Source organism: Mesoplodon densirostris, chromosome 18, assembly GCF_025265405.1.
Source record: "Mesoplodon densirostris isolate mMesDen1 chromosome 18, mMesDen1 primary haplotype, whole genome shotgun sequence".
NCBI classification, from domain to species: Eukaryota; Metazoa; Chordata; class Mammalia; order Artiodactyla; family Ziphiidae; genus Mesoplodon; species Mesoplodon densirostris.
In genome coordinates this window covers 25,018,668-25,038,442 of record NC_082678.1, presented here as the reverse complement: position 1 = coordinate 25,038,442, position 19,775 = coordinate 25,018,668, and the positions used below count along the sequence as shown (strand labels likewise).

The window sequence follows — 19,775 nt, the reverse complement described above, 5'->3', positions numbered from 1 at the left end:
TTTTGACAGGAACTTGCAAGAAAGCCCCTTAAAAATGTTTCCACTCAGCGAATATGGACCCTGTGCCCTTGTACTGTCACCCTTTGCTCTTCCTCTCCCATGTGTTCAGAGCTGCAGAAGCCATCCTGCAACCATTCTGGAAGTTGAATCACAGAGACCTTCACCCTGACATCTTTGAACTGCTGATGTTGCAGCCTATTTCTGAATGTTTTGTTACCCAAGGAAAACATAAAGGGCCTATGTTGCTTAAGCTCTGGATACTTAGGTGTTTTCTTATATGTAGCTCAAGTAATGCTTGAGGCACCATCTAAGGAAAAGCCAACACCCTTGTTTACCTCTCTCTATTACCTGTAAACATTAGACATTCACAGAAATACACCCCAAGCCCTTTTTTGCTCCTAAGTTGATCATCAAGTTCCACTCTTGGATTTTTTGGAAGCCACAGTTACACACTGAAGGAATGGGTTGTTTTTTTTTTTTTTTCCCTTACCCTTGAAGTTAAATGGAATATGGAATGATGTGTGATGAGTCAGAATCTTTTGTATCTACGGCAACTGAGAACGCTGCATTCCTACACAGACTTCAAGTATTTTACAAGACTTGTTTTTATATTTTTTTGGTTAAATTGTGAAGGAGAATGGAGTGGGGTCTTGCATTTTCGGTCAGTATAAGATAACATTTTCTTATAGCAGTTGTTATTTACTTTGAATTTTTCTTAATGTTTAGGTAAAAAAGGTCTTCCATGTGCTTTAAATTATTTTCTATTTTGATTATAGAAGATAATTCAGTTTTTTGAAGGAAAATATCCTACTTTTTATGAATGTTGAGTACACAAAGCTCTTAATTACATTAAAAATATTTTAATAATTATTATTTATTTTTAATATTCAATCTGTGCTGAAGTAGAATAAGAACCAAAAATCGATTTCATATGAAGATCTGTCTGAAAAGAACTGAAGAAACCAGGTCTTCCCTCCTTGATTTACCTTCTCTTGTTTTCTTTCTCTTTTGCTTTTGCCTACCCTCCATTCATCCTTAAGAATTTAATACATGTTTATTCTGCATACTATGGCAATTAGTTAATAATTAAGATACAAAAGAATTATAAGTTGTAGTTTCTTTTATTTGGGAGCTCACGATCTAGATGAATAAACAAAGCTCACAAATTTGAAACACTCCCATACTCCAGAGAAACATACAGCATGCCAGGAAAATGAAGATGTTAGGTCCTAGAGCACAGAGAGAAGGGAGATGTTGATGCCAGTTGGTGGATCAGAGAACACCACAGAGAGGAGAAGAGTCTTGAGTCAACCTTGAAGATGGATTTTTGGATGAGGAAAAATACAGAGGGGTTTTCAGATAGTGTGGGGAGCGAAGGCGAATCCAGAATAGCCAAGGGAATCAGCGTGTGTAGGGGCAGAGCTTGCCGAGGACAAATTAAGGGGCCTTTGGGTGGAGGTCTAATGTGAAAAGCACTGAAGGAGAGAGAGCCTTGAAATCCATGTCTTGAGGTAGAAACGGAAGAAAACAACGCGGGCTCGACTGTGCTTCCTTTAGAAATTCCTTAGCAGATTTGACCACAAGACTGATGGCCTATGGGTCGGTCATCTTAGAACTCTGATCACTGAATTTGGAAGCTGATGACTTAGTATTATCAAGGTTGCAGTCTTCGGCATTTACAAAGAGATACTTAGGTACTAAATATCATGCCGTAATCTCGAACTCCAGACTTCCGTGTAAGAACCAGAAATGGAAAGGTTGGTGTTAAATAGCAAATTCCTGGGCAGGAATATGCCTTTTGTTCTCATCCAGTGAAACTGGCTGCTTCTCACTGAACAGCTCTGCTGCTCAAACCTTAAAGTTTAACTGTTTCTGAATAAGTGTATTTGAATGGTTATTTTCCCCAAAAAATCTAACATGAAAAACTGAAGGGAGCCTTTTCATGGTTTATTTCCTCATGTTTTATCTAATCTTAGCACCTACCAAAAGGTAGCCTGAAAGAGGACATTGTGTGCAAGTTGAAAAGAAGAAATATCTCAGCATATCAGCAAAGCAGAGCAAGAAGTGATACAAAGTAGCCAGTGACAGAATGGTTGTCACATGAACTGACAGGTGCTTCAGAAAAACTATCTTTCAAAATTAAACTGGGGTAGAAAGACAAATTAAATCTTACACCACTTTGAAGGAAAGGTGCCATTTTCATGTCACCTAGCTGAATAGCTTTCTCATTACATAAGGACTTCTCTTTCCTGTCACATGTAAAAGAGCAAGGAAAATAATATATTGTCTATCTCATTTTCTAAGTGATAGAAAACATTAGATTCAACACTATTTTATTTATTTTATATGTGTTATAAAGAATTTGGCCCTATTAAATGTTGAAAATTGTCTTTTTTTTTGAAAATTGTTCATTCAGCAAATTTCAAACCAAGTTTGGTGCACTGTATCTTTTTGGGGGTTTTGTTTGTTTGTTTTCATTTGATTAGTATGTATTGAGTCCCCATATGCACCAAGCAGTGTGCTGAATGGTTGGGATACATGAGTGAACGTGGAGTTACATCCCCCTGGGGGAGACAGACATTGCAAACAACCCTAATGAATAAGTAAATTATATAGTATATACCTAAAGATGCTATCTCCTGTGGTTAAAAAAATCATTAAAGCAAGGAAAGGGCGGCTGGGAGGGCTGCAGATTAAAATAGGGTGGTCAGGGAAGCCTCAGTACAAAGGTAACATTTAAGCAGAACTTGAAGGCTTTGAAAAACAAGCTACATGAATGTTGGTGGGGGGCTTCTAGACCCCAAGATGAGAGCTTTGCTGGCACGTTTTAGGCCTAGCAAGGAGGCCGGTGGGCTGGCGTATGGTGGTGACGTGGGAGGTCCAGAGCCCTAGAGATGAGCCGAGAGAGGTACTGGGATTGGATCATAGACTGTGGTCCACTCTTTGACTTTGACTTTTTTTTTAAGTAACAGCTTTATTGAGGTATAATTCACATACCAACAGTTCACTCATTGTAAGTGTAAAATTCAGTGTTTTTTAAATATATTCACAGAATCGTGCAACCATCATCACGATCAATTTAGAAGGTTTCCATCACCCCACAAGAAACCACATACCCTCCCAAACCCCTTTCACCCTAGGCAATCCCTAGTCTACTTTCTGCTTCTATGGATTTGACTCTTCTGAAAATTTAATACAAATGGGATAACACAGTACATGGTCTTTTCTGACTGCCTCTTTCACTTTGAATACTGTGTTCAAGGTCCATCCATGTTGAAACGTGCATTAGTACTTCATCCCTTTTTATGGCCGAATAATATTTCATTGCATGAATAGGCCACATCTTGTTTATTCATCAGTTGATGGACATTTGGGTTGTTTCCTCTTTTTGGCAATTATGAATAATGCTGCTATGAATATTTGTATATAGGTTTTTTTAGTATGGATGTATGTTTTCATTTCTCACCTCGGAGCGGAATTCCTTGATCGTATGGAATTCATATGGGTTCATGTGGTTCATTTCTAAGTTTAATCTCTTGAGGAGCTGTCAGACTGTCTTCCAAAGTGGCTCCCTCACTTTACATTCCCACCAGCAGTGTACGAGGGTTCTCATTTCTCCACATCTTCAGCAACACTTGTTATTATCTGTATTCTTGATTATAGCCATCCTAGTGGGTGTGGAGTGGTATGTCGCTGTTTTAATTTGAAATTGCCTGCTGACTGTGATGTTGAGCATCTTTTCATATGCTTGTGGCCATTTGTGTATCTTCTTTGGAGACATGTCTTTCCAGTTCCTTTGCCCAATATAAAATCAGGTTTAATTGCCTGCTTATTATTGAGTTGTAAGAGTTCTTTACATATTCTAGATGCAAGTCGTCCCTTTTCAGAGAGGTGGTTTGCAAATATTTTCTCCTGTTCAGCACATAACAAGGCCTTAATAAAATCTTGCTGAATAAGTATTTGGATGTTCAAAATTATATTTCCATCACAGTGTCATTGTAGCTTTAGAGTTTAGTCAATTGTATACCAATTATAATTTCCCTGACTTAAAACTATTAAAACCTGTCAAAATAAATGGACATATCCTTCATTATTTTATCATCTTTAAATTCAGCATTATGATTGGTGAGGTGTTGAAAATCTGTCATTTTAATGATGGACAAGTGACAAAAATATGGAATACAATTTGTCATTTAAAAATTTAATATTTGATTTTTAAATTTTATAGATGGGAAAAGTGGAAGCCGATCTAACTAGATCCAAGTCTCTTCGTGAGAAACAGTCAAAGGAGTTTCTGTGGCAGCTGGAGGATGTCAAGCAAAGATACGAGCAGCAGGTTGGTCCTTCCTCTGGCGGCTGCCTTTGATTCTCTCACGTGCACATACTCTCTCTTCTAAATATCTCTTTATGTCACAAAATCTCTGCACAACGAAAATACTTATAAGAACATTATTACCAATATATTTGAAATATTTAAAATAATGGTTGTTTCACTAGAATCTAGAAACAGAGAACTTTAACTCTCCGCTGAAGTCTGTTCTGACAGTTGACTAAACTGAACGTTTAATTGAAACATTTATTGTGGTTCTTGAGTTCTCCTCCTGTCAGAGCACAAGTTTGACTTATTTATTTAGGAAATAGTTTGGGGCACCTACTGTGGCCCAGGTGCCGTCACCAACCCCGGGCAGAGCGGTAAGCAGGGCCGACAGGGTTCTTTCCTCACAGAGCTTGGATTTTGGTGGGCAGCCAGTCCATCAGTTAAAAATGAGATAATTTCAAAGAGTGAGTTGGGAAGAAGAAAAGAGGGAGTGTGCATAGACTTTGCCGGGCGGCGGGTGGAAGGGCCTGACCAGCACGGACAGGTGGGCAGGGGCCTGGTGCTGAGAGTCCTGGCGACGGGAGGGGCTGCGAGAAGGCTCTGGAGGAAGAGGGGTCCAGGCTGGAGGGATGGCAGGTTCAACGATGCTGAGGTGGCAGCCAGTGGGGGCTGTTTGGGGAGCGAACAGACACTCGGGCTGGTTTGGCCGGAGCACCGAGGGGAAGGGTCCGGCTGGGACCAGGACGCGGGGGCAGCAAAAGGAGTTTAATTCTGTGCTCAGTACCCTGCCTCTTGTTTATTAATAAAAAAGGCTTTATTTTTATCTTTTTAAAAATATATCCGTGCAGACTCGGGATAGTCAAGGCAGCTATTAATTTTTACTTGTTTGTCTAATTTGCTTGCCTTGTTTCCTTAACATCTAGAAAAATATTGATTAGCTTAGTCACTCATTTAAAATTGTTTCCTAGACAGCATTTGAACCTTTTTGTTCTGGAAACCTGAATAACTTTTTCTTTCATTATTTTATTTTTAATCCCTTATTAAGTGGGTCCTTCATCTGCAATTGCTATAGAAATATTTTCACATGTGCAAGATGATATATGCTCATGGAAGATTATTTGAAATAATAAAAAAAAGTTATAAATAAAGCCAATGATGAAATTATTGTAAATCTATACTATGGAATGCTATGTACTTATTGAAAAGATTGATATAAATTTGTAGGAACCAACAGACAAAGATTTCTAAGACACAGTGTTAAGGGGGAAATAAAGCACATCACAGAACGATTGTTATATTATGATCCTATTTGTGTAAAATTAAAATATATGTGTCTGTATATATGTTAGTTTAGCTTTAAAATTCTAGAAGATTACACATGTCTATAGAATGGGCATGAAATAATAGGTTAGATTATGATAAATTGACATTTTCACTGTATGCTTTAAATAAACTTTTTTACTTAAAATTTCACAAAGAGCATATGTCATGCATTACTTGCATAGTTAAAATATAAAAGTTATGAATGTAAAGAAACAATAGGATAGAATAAATATAGAACATTTATATTATATCTGTAGTATTTTAAATGGGTAATAAATTTGGATTAATGCAATACAAAATCAACTCAAGCAATTACACATAAAATTGTATATACATAAAATTACATAAGAGATGAAAATCCTAAAAGATAAGGAAAGACATAGAAGAAAGAGCACTAGCAGATTATTTCAAAAGTACCAAAAGTATGGGTAACTTCAGATTTTCTAACTCCAAAACCCAGTGCAATAGAATTATTTTCTCAGAATCTTCTTTAAACAATGGTGTGAGAATGAAGTATCTAATTTCTGATTAATTGATGATGGCAGTGAAAGTCATTCTGACATACACCAACTTAAAAACATGTACTTCCACTGACATACACTTTCTCTAAGTAGTCATGGAAGACGTTTTCCGGACCTTTAGTACTGGAGTGGAGGTTGCTTGGGAGACTAGCTTTAGAAACTAGGCATAGAAACTTACATAAGAAGTGGAGCCCACAAATAGGAAGAGGTGGGGGTCAGAGGGAAACTGAGGGAATAATTCATCAAATATAAATAATATTTAACGAGGGCTTGTTAACAAGATACAGTGTATAACCGAGGCGACTTTTGGATTAAAAGCTGTATAGACACACTAATAAAAACAAGAAAAATGTCAGTTTCTCCATGTAAACTGATGAAGGAAGAGGGGAGAGAAGAAAACCAAGTTTTAAACTCTTTCTAGGACACCTATGCTCATCAGAAGCTATTGTATGGCAGGGTGAGTGTGTGTAAGGGGTTGGAGAGTTCTCTGAGTGTTTTTAAAATTCTGTTTTCATTTTGATGATAACCATGTGGATGACAAATTTATAACCAAGTGTAGCCAGGTCACTTCAGGGCCTGATTTGCATTTATTCTGTGATCATTTTGGCACAGCTCTGACTTTTTAAAGTTGGATGTAACAAGTAAAACCACTGAGGAAAATGAACATTTGACTAAATATAAATTATTTTAAGTTAAAGAAATAATATTTGCCACAAATATCATAGACAAAGAGTGACTCCCTTTGTCAAATTAATAAATGTATAACCAATAAAAATAATTAGCATATAAAGTAATTAGCATAAATTTTATTTATTTTTTATTTTTTATTTTTATTTATTTTTTTATTAGTTTCTGCTTTATAACAAAGTGAATCAGTCATACATATACATCTGTTCCCACATCCCTTCCCTCATGCATCTCCCTCCCTCCCACCCTCCCCATCCCACCCCTCCAGGCGGTCACAAAGCACCGAGCTGATCTCCCTGTGCTCTGTGGCTGCTTCCCACTATCTATCTACCTTACGTTTGGTAGTGTATATATGTCCATGCCTCTCTTTCGTTTTGTCACAGCTTACCCTTCCCCCTCCCCATATCCTCAAGTCCATTCTCAAGTAGGTCTGTGTCTTTATTCCCGTTTTACCCCTAGGTTCTTCATGACATTTTTTTTTAAATTCCATATATACGTGTTAGCATACGGTATTTGTCTTTCTCTTTCTGACTTACTTCACTCTGTATGACAGACTCTAGGTCTATCCACCTCATTACAAATAGCTCAGTTTCGTTTCTTTTTATGGCTGAGTAATATTCCATTGTATATATGTGCCACATCTTCTTTATCCATTCATCCGATGATGGACACTTAGGTTGTTTCCAGCTCCGGGCTATTGTGAATAGAGCTGCAATGAACATTTTGGTGCATGTCTCTTTTTGAATTATGGTTTTCTCAGGGTATATGCCTAGTAGTGGGATTGCTGGATCACATGGTAGTTCTATTTGTAGTTTTTTAAGGAACCTCCATACTGTTCTCCATAGTGGCTGTACCAATTCACATTCCCACCAGCAGTGCAAGACTGTTCCCTTTTCTCCACACCCTCTCCAGCATTTATTGTTTCTAGATTTTTTGATGATGGCCATTCTGACTGGTGTGAGATGATATCTCATTGTAGTTTTGATTTGCATTTGTCTAATAATTAATGATGTTGAGCATTCTTTCATGTGTTTGTTGGCAGTCTGTATATCTTCTTTGGAGAAATGCCTATTTAAGTCTTCTGCCCATTTTTGGATTGGGTTGTTTGTTTTTTTGCTATTGAGCTGCATGAGCTGTTTATAAATTTTGGAGATTAATCCTTCGTCAGTTGCTTCATTTGCAAATATTTTCTCCCATTCTGAGGGTTGTCTTTTGGTCTTCTTTATGGTTTCCTTTGCTGTGCAAAAGCTTTGAAGTTTCATTAGGTCCCATTTGTTTATCTTTGTTTTTATTTCCATTTCTCTAGGAGGTGGGTCCAAAAGGATCTTGCTGTGATTTATGTCATAGAGTGTTCTGCCTATGTTTTCCTCTAAGAGTTTGATAGTTTCTGGCCTTACATTTAGGTCTTTAATCCATTTTGAGCTTATTTTTGTGTATGGTGTTAGGGAATGATCTAATCTCATACTTTTACATGTCCCTGTCCAGTTTTCCCAGCACCACTTATTGAAGAGGCTGTCCTTTCTCCACTGTACATTCCTGCCTCCTTTATCAAAGATAAGGTGACCATATGTGCATGGGTTTATCTCTGGGCTTTCTATCCTGTTCCATTGATCTATCTTTCTGTTTTTGTGCCAGTACCACACTGTCTTGATTACTGTAGCTTTGTAGTATAGTCTGAAGTCAGGGAGCCTGATTCCTCCAGCTCCGTTTTTCGTTCTCAAGATTGCTTTGGCTATTCGGGGACTTTTGTTTCTCCAAACAAATTTTGAAATTTTTTGTTCTAGTTCTGTGAAAAATGCCAGTGGTAGTTTGATAGGGATTGCATTGAATCTGTAGATTAGCATAAATTTTAACAAAATCATTAATGCTCCAATAAATGACCTGGCAAAGGAAAAGAAACATATATGAAATAAATTGAGTACACGACCATGTAGTAACATCTTCAGCCTTGGTATTAAGAAAAATGCAAATTAGAATAGTGATGTATCATCTAAAGCTGGCCAAAGTTTAGTAAAACTGGTACTTTAATATATTGCTAGTGGCGTTATAAATTCATGTAGCCCAAAGGACATTGGCAGTATCTACCAAGAGTCATAAAATTTGTTTACCTCTTCTGGCCAATTATCCTTAACCTTGAAAATCGGACAGAAATATTCGAACAATGATGTTAATTATTTTTCAGGTGGTGGAATCATGGTTGATTCTTTTCTCACATGCTCTACTTTCCACATTGTGATAGTGTTTTTTTAACGTGACAGTCACTTTTTTAGTGTAAAAGTAAATTCATATAAACTCGTTTGAAGGAATGTTAAGCTTCATAGGCTTTTCTCTGGGTGATAGATTTAAAACTGTACCAAATTTTTGTCTTTTAAGTCTTGATCAAAAATACTTAATAAGGAAAACTGGGGCTTCCCTGGTGGCACAGTGGTTGAGAGTCCACCTGCAGAGGCAGGGGACACGGGTTTGTGCCCCGGTCCGGGAGGATCCCACATGCCGTGGAACAGCTGGGCCCGTGAGCCATGGCCACTGAGCCTGCGCGTCCAGAGCCTGTGCTCCGCAACGGGAGAGGCCACGACGGTGAGGTGCCCGCGTACCACAAAAAATAAATAAATAAAGTAAAATAAAAGGAAAACTGATTAATTCTTTTTTTTTTTTTTTTTTTTTTTTTTTGTGGTACACGGGCCTCTCACCGTCATGGCCTCTCCCGTTGCGGAGCACAGGCTCCGGACGTGCAGGCTCAGCGGCCATGGCTCACGGGCCCAGCTGCTCCATGGCATGTGGGATCCTCCCAGACCGGGACACGAACCCGTGTACCCTGCATCAGCAGGCGGACTCTCAACCACTGTGCCACCAGGGAAGCCCTGATTAATTCTTTAAAGAATTCATACTACTAATAGAAACCATACACTATTGCATCAATTTTTCTGTATTTCATTTTCATGAAAAAGAGAAATGATATAAATGTTTTACAAGTATATAATAGGAATTTTTAAAAAACCACACAAAGATCTCTGAGGTCAGTGCAGATTTCACCTGCTTTTATTCTTCCTATGTCTGTAGGCCTGTTCACTAGAATCCATGCTGAGAGTGAAGATCCCAGGCAGTAACTTGTAAAGGAAAGATAAAAGCAGGAATATGAGCTAGTAGGTTTTAGGAGAATATTTTTTGATGTGATAATATACAAACTTTTTAAAACCTTTTTTTTTTTAAGCAGAAAATTCTATTAACTGGAACAGCATTGCCCCGACCACTCCAAACTGTTGAGGTTTTTATTGTGAAAGCTTATCGTGAGAAAAGATAGGCATATGGTAGCAAGTCCCTATGAGCCAGCTCGAGCGAGTTCACTGAAAGGGAAGCCGATTAAACTGAGCTTATTTCCTTCTTTGGGCAGACTGGCCAGGCTGGTAGATAAGGAAAGAGGAATAGATGTGATAGATTTGGACTTCACTGAACCGTCTGACAAAGTTCTTCTTGAAGGCCGAACAGGAAATATGGTTTAGCCATTGGTTCATTTATGGGGTTAAGGGATAGTTCAAAGGGCCATCTCTGAATGATGATTGTCACCCTAAGTGAGATTTCTATGTGTCACACTGGGTAATGATATAAGAGGTTAGTTTCCTGCTTCCTTAGAGTTCAGAGGAGTAGTTAACATGTGGGATATGAAAATCAGTTTTCTGAAGCTTTAAACAGATGAAATTAAGAAGATTAAGTTTGTTGGGATTGAATATAAAATTCCATGCTTTGGTTCAGAAAATCATCCACAGAAAGTATGCAGTGGGGGAGATGTAAGGTTGTCTAGGCGGGGGGTGACAAGCAAGACAGGAAGAACTCCCTGGGGCGATGGATCCTGGAGGGTAAAAGATATGGCCTCCTTGTATTGTTTTCCCATCAGGTCGTATGAGGAGTAAGTCAGTTCTGGTCACCACATTTTAAGTAGGACGCTGACAAACTCAAACATGTTCAAAGCAGAGTTTCCAGAATACGGGAACGTTTGGGTCTAGGTCAGAGGGAATATATCAAGGAATAAGGGTGTTTTGCCAAGAGAAGACCGAGGAGGGTTGCATATCTATCTTTAACTCCAAGGTCTGGAATAGAGGAAATTTTATGATTGGTTTGTGTAATAACAGTCGTAATAGCCAATAGTCAGGAGGTCATACTCTGAGCCGGGTACCGTTTCTGCCTGCTTTAGGTGACTTCAGCCACTTCCCGTCCTCACAGTCATCGTGCGAGGCAGTGCCATTGTTTATTATTCCATCTCCAGTTGTAGAAACTGAGCACCTCCAGTTAAGTCACTGGCCGAAGGTGCCACACAGTTAATAGGTGATGAGATCAGACCCGAACATGAGCCATGCTCTTAACTTCACTCTGACGGACCCCCAGGGGGCTCCAAAGGGCAGAAATTGAGCCTCTGGGTGTGGAACATTTTGGGTCATTTTCGAGGTGGTTCTTTCCTAAAGAATTATTCAAATGTGCAGTGGTTCGTCTCGTAACAAAGTAAGTTGCCCACAAGAGCGTGTTGAGGTGACTGCCTGAACGCTGCGGGTGGATGTCCCTCCCAGATCCGACGTTCTGTGACCTGCGCCTTCGTTGATTCGCCCCCTGCCTCCCGCCTGGCCCCATGTGCCTCTTGACAGCCGTAGGCGTCTCTAACTTACTTACATACCTGTCCATACCTGCCTTCTCTACCTGCCACTCAAGTGCGAGGGTGACAACTTTTCTATTGTCTTGTCTTTGCTTAGGAATCTACAAATCTTAAATGCTACGGGTATAGCGTTTCACCCTGGAAGGGGATTTACGTGCCGTTCACCAGGCCCTTCTCAAACCAGGGTAGGCAGCCCCTGGGGCAGCGCATGAGCGCTGGGGTGCAGGGGCCTGATGCCTGTTTCCTGGAGTGTTGGATTCACTTGATTACTTTGTAGGAAAGCAAAGTGGTTTTACTATTGAGGTAACATTCATATTAAAACAAACATAGACTTTTCCTGTTTTGTAAAATGCAGAATTCTCATGAATTTTTAAGATAAAATAGGACATTTCAAAGAAACTTCCAGTTCGCAGAGGCTGCTTCAGGCTATGCCCTCAGATCCCCCAGGGAGATATTATTCATTCTCACTGCTGTGAGGGGTGCTTTGGTGGAAAAGTTTTAGAAGCACTTATCCGGTCCAATCCTCACATTTTATAATGAGGGAACTCACATCCAGAGGAAATGAATGACTTGTGCCTTCTGGGCCTCAATTTCCTTATTCAGTGCAATTTGTGAGCCACTCCCATTTAGAAAGCATCATGCCAGGAACTGTAATGAAGTGAAAAAAGCAAAGTGGTATTTTAAAATATTTTAGCCAAAACGCAGGCATAAAGCGTGCAGATGTGGAGAGAAAAACATCAAACACATGGGATAAACACTCACACAAATATCCTGTAAAGCCCAAGCTTTCATCAAGATTTCCTGTTTCTTTCCTGTATAACCCAATGGAACAAAAAGACAATTCTAATTGTCTTTTCACAAACCTCATTCAAGTTGGAAACAAACAACAAAGCAGGCATGCTAGGATTTCCTGAACTATGGAGATTTTTTTTTGGCAATCCCATCATATCATTCTTTAATCTTATATTTTATATCTTCTCTTTTCACTACAAAGCCTTTAAAGGGAAATGTAGTTCAACAGATAAACAAGTGGTCAGATTCTCCAGAAAGAATAAATACTTATTGTTGATGATGATAAAAAACACTGAAGGGCCAAATCCTTACACATTGCCATTATTTGAAACAAAATATTTTACTAGCAAAGACAAGTCAGAAATTATACAAGATAAGCAACTGAGAAATTTTAAGAGCAGTTGAGACATTTAAAAAGCAGATAGCATACAATTCCAAGTTTTTTCTCTGTAAGTATTTTAGTTTTTAGTTATCTAGATTTTTTAGGTAATATAGCCTGAAGACATGGACCTCTTTTAAATTAGACCATTCAGTCTACACTGGGAAAGGACATAGCAGAAAGCAAGAGAGAGGAGACAGGGTACCCGCTCCCAGCGCAGGCGTGGTGGCCGGCCTGGGAAGACAGGCCGAGGCCTCAGCTGTAAGGGGAGGGCTGGACAGGGCACAGAAGTCTGTCGATCTGCAGTGGGAAAATGAGGACGTTCTGATTCCTGAGGGTTTTCTCCGTGAAACAAGAGGGAAGATCATTTGCTGACACTGAAGGAATTACATGGACAGGAGAGCTGACGGAAGTGGGAATTGTTTGAAATTATTTTGGTGATGGCGTGACTGATCAGACTAGAACAGCTTGGTAAAATTTCTTTTTGGTATTGAGGTCCCAGATGAGGTTGAGATTGATGATCGTGAATCTGTGAGTCTCCCTAAAATTTCTTCAAAATGAATTTTCACATGATTTATTAATTTCTGCATCTAGTACACCTCTGTTATTCTCTTTGCCTGATTCTTCTTGCTCACCTTATCACGCTCTTTTAAAAGTCTTTTTTGCTTGGCTTTCCTTTTTCAGTTTGTAATCATTTTTGAGCTTCAGCTACAGTCACTGGACTCCTCGGTGGTGATCAAGACAAATTCAATCCCTGATCCAATGATGCACTAAGTCTTTCAAATTCTTTCCTTCCATAACTGCCTGATCCAGGGCGTGCAGCCGTGCTACAGGGCACAGATGGGTCTTACAGGCAGCAGGCAGAGTCAGGTTCCTGGTGTCTTAGGGTCCAGAATGAGAGATGCAGACTATGAAGCTACAGAGCCTGGGCCTGTAGTCCAGGCCAAGTTTTGGGAGCCTGGGTTCATAGAATGTGCAGTGATACTTGGTGAAAAGTACTGAAGGCAGGGCCTTTTCTTCCTTTTTCTTTTTTCTTTTTTTTTTCTTTTTCTCGGCTTGAATCTTTTCTCATCAAGGTTCAAACAAATGCACTTTTACCTAGAGTGGGAATGAAAAGGGCAAAGTTGAACATAGTTTTTTTCAGTGACTGTAATATGAAGCATAGATGATTTGTTTTAGGGATACTTCATTTTAAAAAATGTTTCCTAGACAGTGATATGGCTAAGCAATGATCCCACTCTCCAGGTACCTTAAAAATCTAAGGTCAAGTCACATCTTTGCAATCATTCATCACTTAATTCATGTTTACTGAGCAACTACTCTGTGCTAAACACTGTTCTGGGCGCTTAGGATGTGGGTGAACACAGGAGAGTCTGTACTTACGGTGGAGGAGGCAACAGTCCCCCAGCCTTAGGATATACTGTTCCGTAAGGTCATGGTCACTGTTGTGGTCAAGCAGGACAAGGTGTCTGTGAGTGAAGGGCTATTTTATAGAAGGTGTCATTTCATCTAAGACGTTATTTTAGAGAAGGTCATCAGTGAAGGACTCTAAAGAAGTGATATTTGAATTAAAACCTGAATGAAGTGAAGGAGGAAACCTTACAGAACCTGAGATGAGGAAAGGAGATTTCAGGCAGAGGGAACGGGCAGGGATGTGGCTGGAATGGAGTGAGCAGGGGTGGGGCAGATCCTATCAAGTCCTGTCGACTGTGGTGGGAGCTTGGATTTTGTCCTGCGAGTGGCGGGAAGCCACTGGAGCATTTGAGCAAGATCTGGTTTGTGTTTAGAAAGATTCCTCTCGCGGCTTTGTGGAGCGCTGATTGTACAGGAGGTGGCAGAGGACGCAGGGAGGGTGGTCAGGAGGTGACTGGAGTCTGATAGTCAGAGGCTGATGAGAGGTCACCGTGGCTGGACCGGGGCGGGGCAGTGCAGGGCGGGGGGTCAACCTTGGGCTGTGCTCTGCAGGCAGGACTTGTGGATGAAAGGGAAATGGAGCATGAAGAAAAGAGGGGACTCAGATATGACTCCAGCTTCCCCGCTGAGCCACCAGATGAATGGTGGTGACAGACACTGACACGCAAGAGAGAAAAGAAAGGAAGTGTCAGGACTGAGCCCAGGGACGCAGTGACAACTAGACATGGGGACGAGATGGAGGAAATAGCAAAAACGTCTGAGAAGGAGCAGCTGGTGGGTAGAAGGAAAAACCAAGGAGGTGTGATTTCCCGTACGCCATGTGCAGCCAGTGTTTCAGGAAGGAGGACGTGAGTAACCTGTTGTTTAGGTGTCGCCGAGACGGGAAGTTAGATGGAGACTGACAGCTGACCACTGGGTTTGGCAAGACGGTCTTTACCACCTTGAACAAGTCCAGTTTCAGTAGAAAGTGGGAACAAAACCTGAGTGATGTGGGCAGGGAGAGAACAGGGTATGAGCAGCCCGTGGAGGGAGTTTGAAAGAAAGGGGAGCAGAGAAGTGGGGTGGTCTCTGGAGGGTTATGTAGGGTCAGGGGAAGGATACAGCGAAAACATCCATGTTGATGAGCATGATCCAGTGGAGAAGACAATGCTGATGAGGCAGAGAGCGCTGGGGTCACTGTGAGAGGGGTGCAGACGGTCCAGCACACAGAAGGAAGGATTCCCTGGGCCACAAGGCCAGCCAGGCATTCAAGTCAGGAGGGCAGAGACTGTGCAGGTGACAAGTCAATTTGGTGATAAAGTAGATGAAGCCGTTCTCTTCTGACTGCAGGAGTCCCTCGGTCTCCACAGGGGATCGGATACACACATCCACGGATGCTCAAGCCCCTCATATAAAATGGCGTAGTGAGCTGGCAAGTGAACTTTAGACAGTTCTCCACTTCAATGGAAAATCATGGTTCAAGTTTCCAGATTTCAGTTCACAGTTCACAGACCCAGAATCCATGTGCTTGAAGGGAGACCATGTCTCTTGATAAAGACTCTTGCAACGCGACAAGTTAATATTCCCCACAAAGGGAGCTGTAGCCATTTGACATGGTAAATGCATACGATGAAGGAAGCAAAAACTCTAGCAAAATCTTATCTTCCAGAAATGACTATTGTTCATCTTAGATGGTTATCATCCCAGACACTTCTATGAGATAGTAGAAGGATAGATAGCTATAGAGACAAAAGCAGTTTTTAAAAAATGGGACCATGCTATATTTGTCACTTTTACTAAAATATTTAATTTTATGTGAAATCAGTTAAAGTAAAAAAGTAGGGGAAACTGAAGGAATTTCTGAAGTTTAGAAAATTGTTTCTTTACCATACAAGAAATGATTTCTTAGAAAGTTAAGAAATAAAGATTACAAATAGGGCCTCCCTGGTGGCGCAGTGGTTAAGAGTCCGCCTGCCGATGCAGGGGATACGGGTTCGTGCTCCGGTCCGGGAGGATCCCATATGCCGCGGAGCGGCTGGGCCCGTGAGCCATGGCCGCTGGGCCTGCGCGTCCGGAGCCTGTGCTCCGCAACGGGAGAGGCCACAACAGTGAGAGGCCCGCGTATCGCAAAAAGAAAAAAAAAAAAAAAAAGATTACAAATACATTGAGATTAGAGGCATTTTTGAATTTTATGGTTCAGTTTTTACTCCCTGTTATGAAAAGATAAAAGTAACGTGCTTCCACTTCCTTCGACCTACCCCTACCTTTCTTCTGTCAGTTATAGTATTATTTATACATTGTTGATTTTTATAACATTTATATTCTGTTCCATAACCATGCTTCTCACAGTCATATAGTTAGCTTTTTAAGTTTAAATCGATTATATGTACACCACCAGAACTTTTTTTCATATCTGAGTCCTTTATTTTGATTCATCTGTTGACTGCTGAGATTTCATCAAATCATTTTTCCCAGAAGGGCATGTAGCTGTCATATCCACTGTGTTTCTGCCTGCTTGAGAGTCACCATTTGTTCCCTTATTTTGAAGGATAGTTTGGCTGGGCATGAAAGTCTCTGCTCCTCCTTTCTTTCTCTGAAGCTTGCACACATTGACCCACTGCCTTTTGGCACAAAGGTTGCTCTTAACACAGCTTTGTCAGTCATCTCTTTTTTTTTTTTTTTTTTTTTTTTTGCTGTACGCGGGCCTCTCACTGCTGTGGCCTCTCCCATTGCGGAGCACAGGCTCCGGACACACAGGCTCCGCGGCCATGGCTCGCGGGCCCAGCCGCTCCGCGGCATGTGGGATCTTCCGGGATCGGGGCACGAACCCGTGTCCCCTGCATCGGCAGGCGGACTCTCAACCACTGCGCCACCATGGAAGCCCTGTCAGTCATCTCTTGGTTGCTTAAATTTCGTCCTCAAGTATTTTTTTCTCCAAGAGTGGTTTAGGTTCTATAATCTTTGAGTTTTTCCATGTTTGAGTTTAGTTATAGTATTCTTGAGCCATTCTTTTACTCAGTCTAAATCAGTTTTTCTTGGTATACAGTTTGCTTTTTTGATATAGGCATTTAACTTCATTCATTTCAGGGAAGTTTTCTGATAATGTACCTGTGTACACACGGATTTTCTTTCTTTCTTTTTTTTTTTTTTTGGCTGCACTGCGTGGCATGTGGGGTCTTAGTTCCCCAATGAGGGGTTGAACCCGTGTCCCCTGCATTGGAAGTGCAGTCTTAACTGCTGGACCACCAGGGAATTTCCCACACACGGATTTTCTTTTTCCACTTTCTCTCTATATTATCTTTTCTTTGTGTCCTTCATGGAGCTTTACTGTGATTATCTCCAGTCTTTCGTCTATATCAGTGGTTCCATTTTTAGCCCTGTTTATTCAACTCGTTGTTTCTAATTTAGAATTTATTTTGTGATACAGTTATTTGATCCTTAGTTAATTCTGTTGTTTTATCTTCTTGTCTTTGAGTTCTTCTTTCATTGCAGTCATGTTCTTACTAAGTTCTCCTATCACTCTAGTTGTTTCTGATTTTTAAGGTATGTTTTCCTCCCACCCAGAATGATGGGGCTTGCAGAATATAGATTTTGTCATCTGGTTACATTTGAGGTTATTTCAGTTAATATTTTTATACTGCAAGTCCTCCTTTTTTATGTGTTGGGTGCATTCTATTACATCTATAATTTACTCCTCTGGTTTTGGAATTTCTGACCTTGAGGAGTATTACTGGGATGCGTTGATCTTCTATATACTATGTACGGAGAAGTAATGACTTCAAAAAATAAGATTATCGAAGCGTGTTCAGGCCATATTTGCTAGCACTAACTCTGCTGTAAAACAGTTAGGAGAACTTAGCGTGTGTATTCCAAGGCCCTCAGGGACTTGGCTGTCTAGCACCCGCATCTTGTCGTCTCAGGGCCTGGGTGTGCTCCTACCCCAGGACACATGCGTGGAGCTTCAGGTGGAGGGAGGAGGCCATCGACATGTGCGGCAGGATCCGGTCTGGGAGGAGGGCTGTGCCTTCAGGGACCTCAGGACCTCAAGGTCAGAGTGTGTTGGGATGGCGTAGTGGGTGGGGCAGGGCCCTTATTCATCTCCTGTTGGATAATTTCATGTGAGTCAACTTAGTAGCTTCTAGGCAATAAAGCCATTTTCTCACGCAGGCCCCAACCAGCAGGCTATCAAGTCCAGCGTCACCAAGGCTGACAGGTGCTCCCAGGCGCTTGCACGTGAGGCCTAATCACTCCCCTTTGTCCTGGGAGACATGCCAGTCTGCTTTCACACCCGTCGAGTGGCATTACAAGCATAGTTACCTGGCCCACAGCTCCATGCTTTTGGATTAGGGAGCTTAAAGCCTTCCCTCCTGCATTACAGGGAGCTCTTTACCTAGCCTTACTTAAGAATTCCTTAGTGATGGGGCCTCCTCTTCCCCCTGGAGCATAGATTATGGGCTCCGGACCACCTTGACTTAGAGACCCCACTGACCACTTCATCATTCACCCTTGCGGATGCTGTCTGCTTTCCCATCCTCCACACTCTCCATGACGTACCACCTCCTGGTAACCACTAGCTCCATTGCACATTATTGTGGTCAACTAAAAGTATCTAGTAGCTCAAGGTAAAGAGGATATGCTACTTCCTGTTTGCCGTTGAGAAGCACCCACATGTAAAGGACATTTATCTACCTGGAAGGGGCTAGGTTGTATTTTAACACAGATCCACCTTGATGATGGCATTGAATATGGTTATGAATATCATCATCAAGATGTTCCCAGAACATTAGGGTTTTCCTCCTGGACTCTACCATTAATCTGGAGAGGACACCCCTGCCTGAAATTACTGACAGTGAGGAAACCTAGGCAAAGACTAGAAAGGGCTTATAACCTCTAGAAGTTGGCCAAACAGCGTTGGATTGAGCAGACAGGGCTGAGTGATTTCATTTGAAAAGGCTCTGGCAACCTTGAGATTTGTTCATTAACCAGCATCACTGAGCAACAGACCCTGACAAAACAGCAAACTATTTTAATAGTTTAACTTATGATCATCTATCTTTAGGCTTCAAATGCCATTATCTCTATTTCATTTGTTCCTGACTTTTTAAAATGAATGAACGGAAAGCAGGGTCACTGGTCCAAGTGTCAGAACTCCTCAGATAACTCAGAGTTTCTATGGAAGGGTATTGGTTCTGGAGCCTAGACCAAGGCAGCGCTGTTACTAACGATCTCACAGCCAGTCCTGGTCTTGTGTCTTTTCTTGGGGGAAAACTTCTGTAATTCTTCTGCCTTAATTATAGGTCAATTGGTTACTTTTCCTTAGAGTATTGTAAAGTATTTTACTTTCTGTCAATTTAAAATCACACCATTCTCCCGGTTTTTTTGAGGCTTTTGAGAATCACATCTCAGTAGAACTTTTTACCTCTTTCTGTTTCCTTTCAGTGTGCTACATGTTTAAATATTTTACTAAAATTTATAATTTCATTATTATAATGCTTGATAGTATAACACTGAGTAGAAATAATAATGTGTCCAAGACTGTTCTAAAAATATCCTAACTCAGTAATTCATATACTTGGCTGCCTGAAAATGATGCAGTAATATCAATAAAATTTTAAATTCTCTTTTTTGTTGGGATTAACATTGTAGTTGTGTGAATCACAGAGAAAACCACTCACAGTTATTTTAAATAATCATAGAAAACTTTTCTACTTGGCATACTAT

The 19,775-nt window shown here is 40.7% G+C and overlaps 1 protein-coding gene across 20 annotated transcripts in view; it reads left to right on the top strand.

The window, feature by feature from the left end:
* CEP112 (centrosomal protein 112) overlaps positions 1-19,775 on the top strand; it is a 419,667-nt gene that overhangs the window by 185,837 nt on the left and 214,055 nt on the right. For all 20 annotated transcript variants that reach the window (XM_060080554.1, XM_060080547.1, XM_060080550.1 and 17 more), the window contains one exon: positions 4,229-4,336. In XM_060080554.1, coding sequence (XP_059936537.1) covers positions 4,229-4,336 — 108 coding nt within the window. The remainder of the gene's footprint in view (positions 1-4,228; positions 4,337-19,775) is intronic.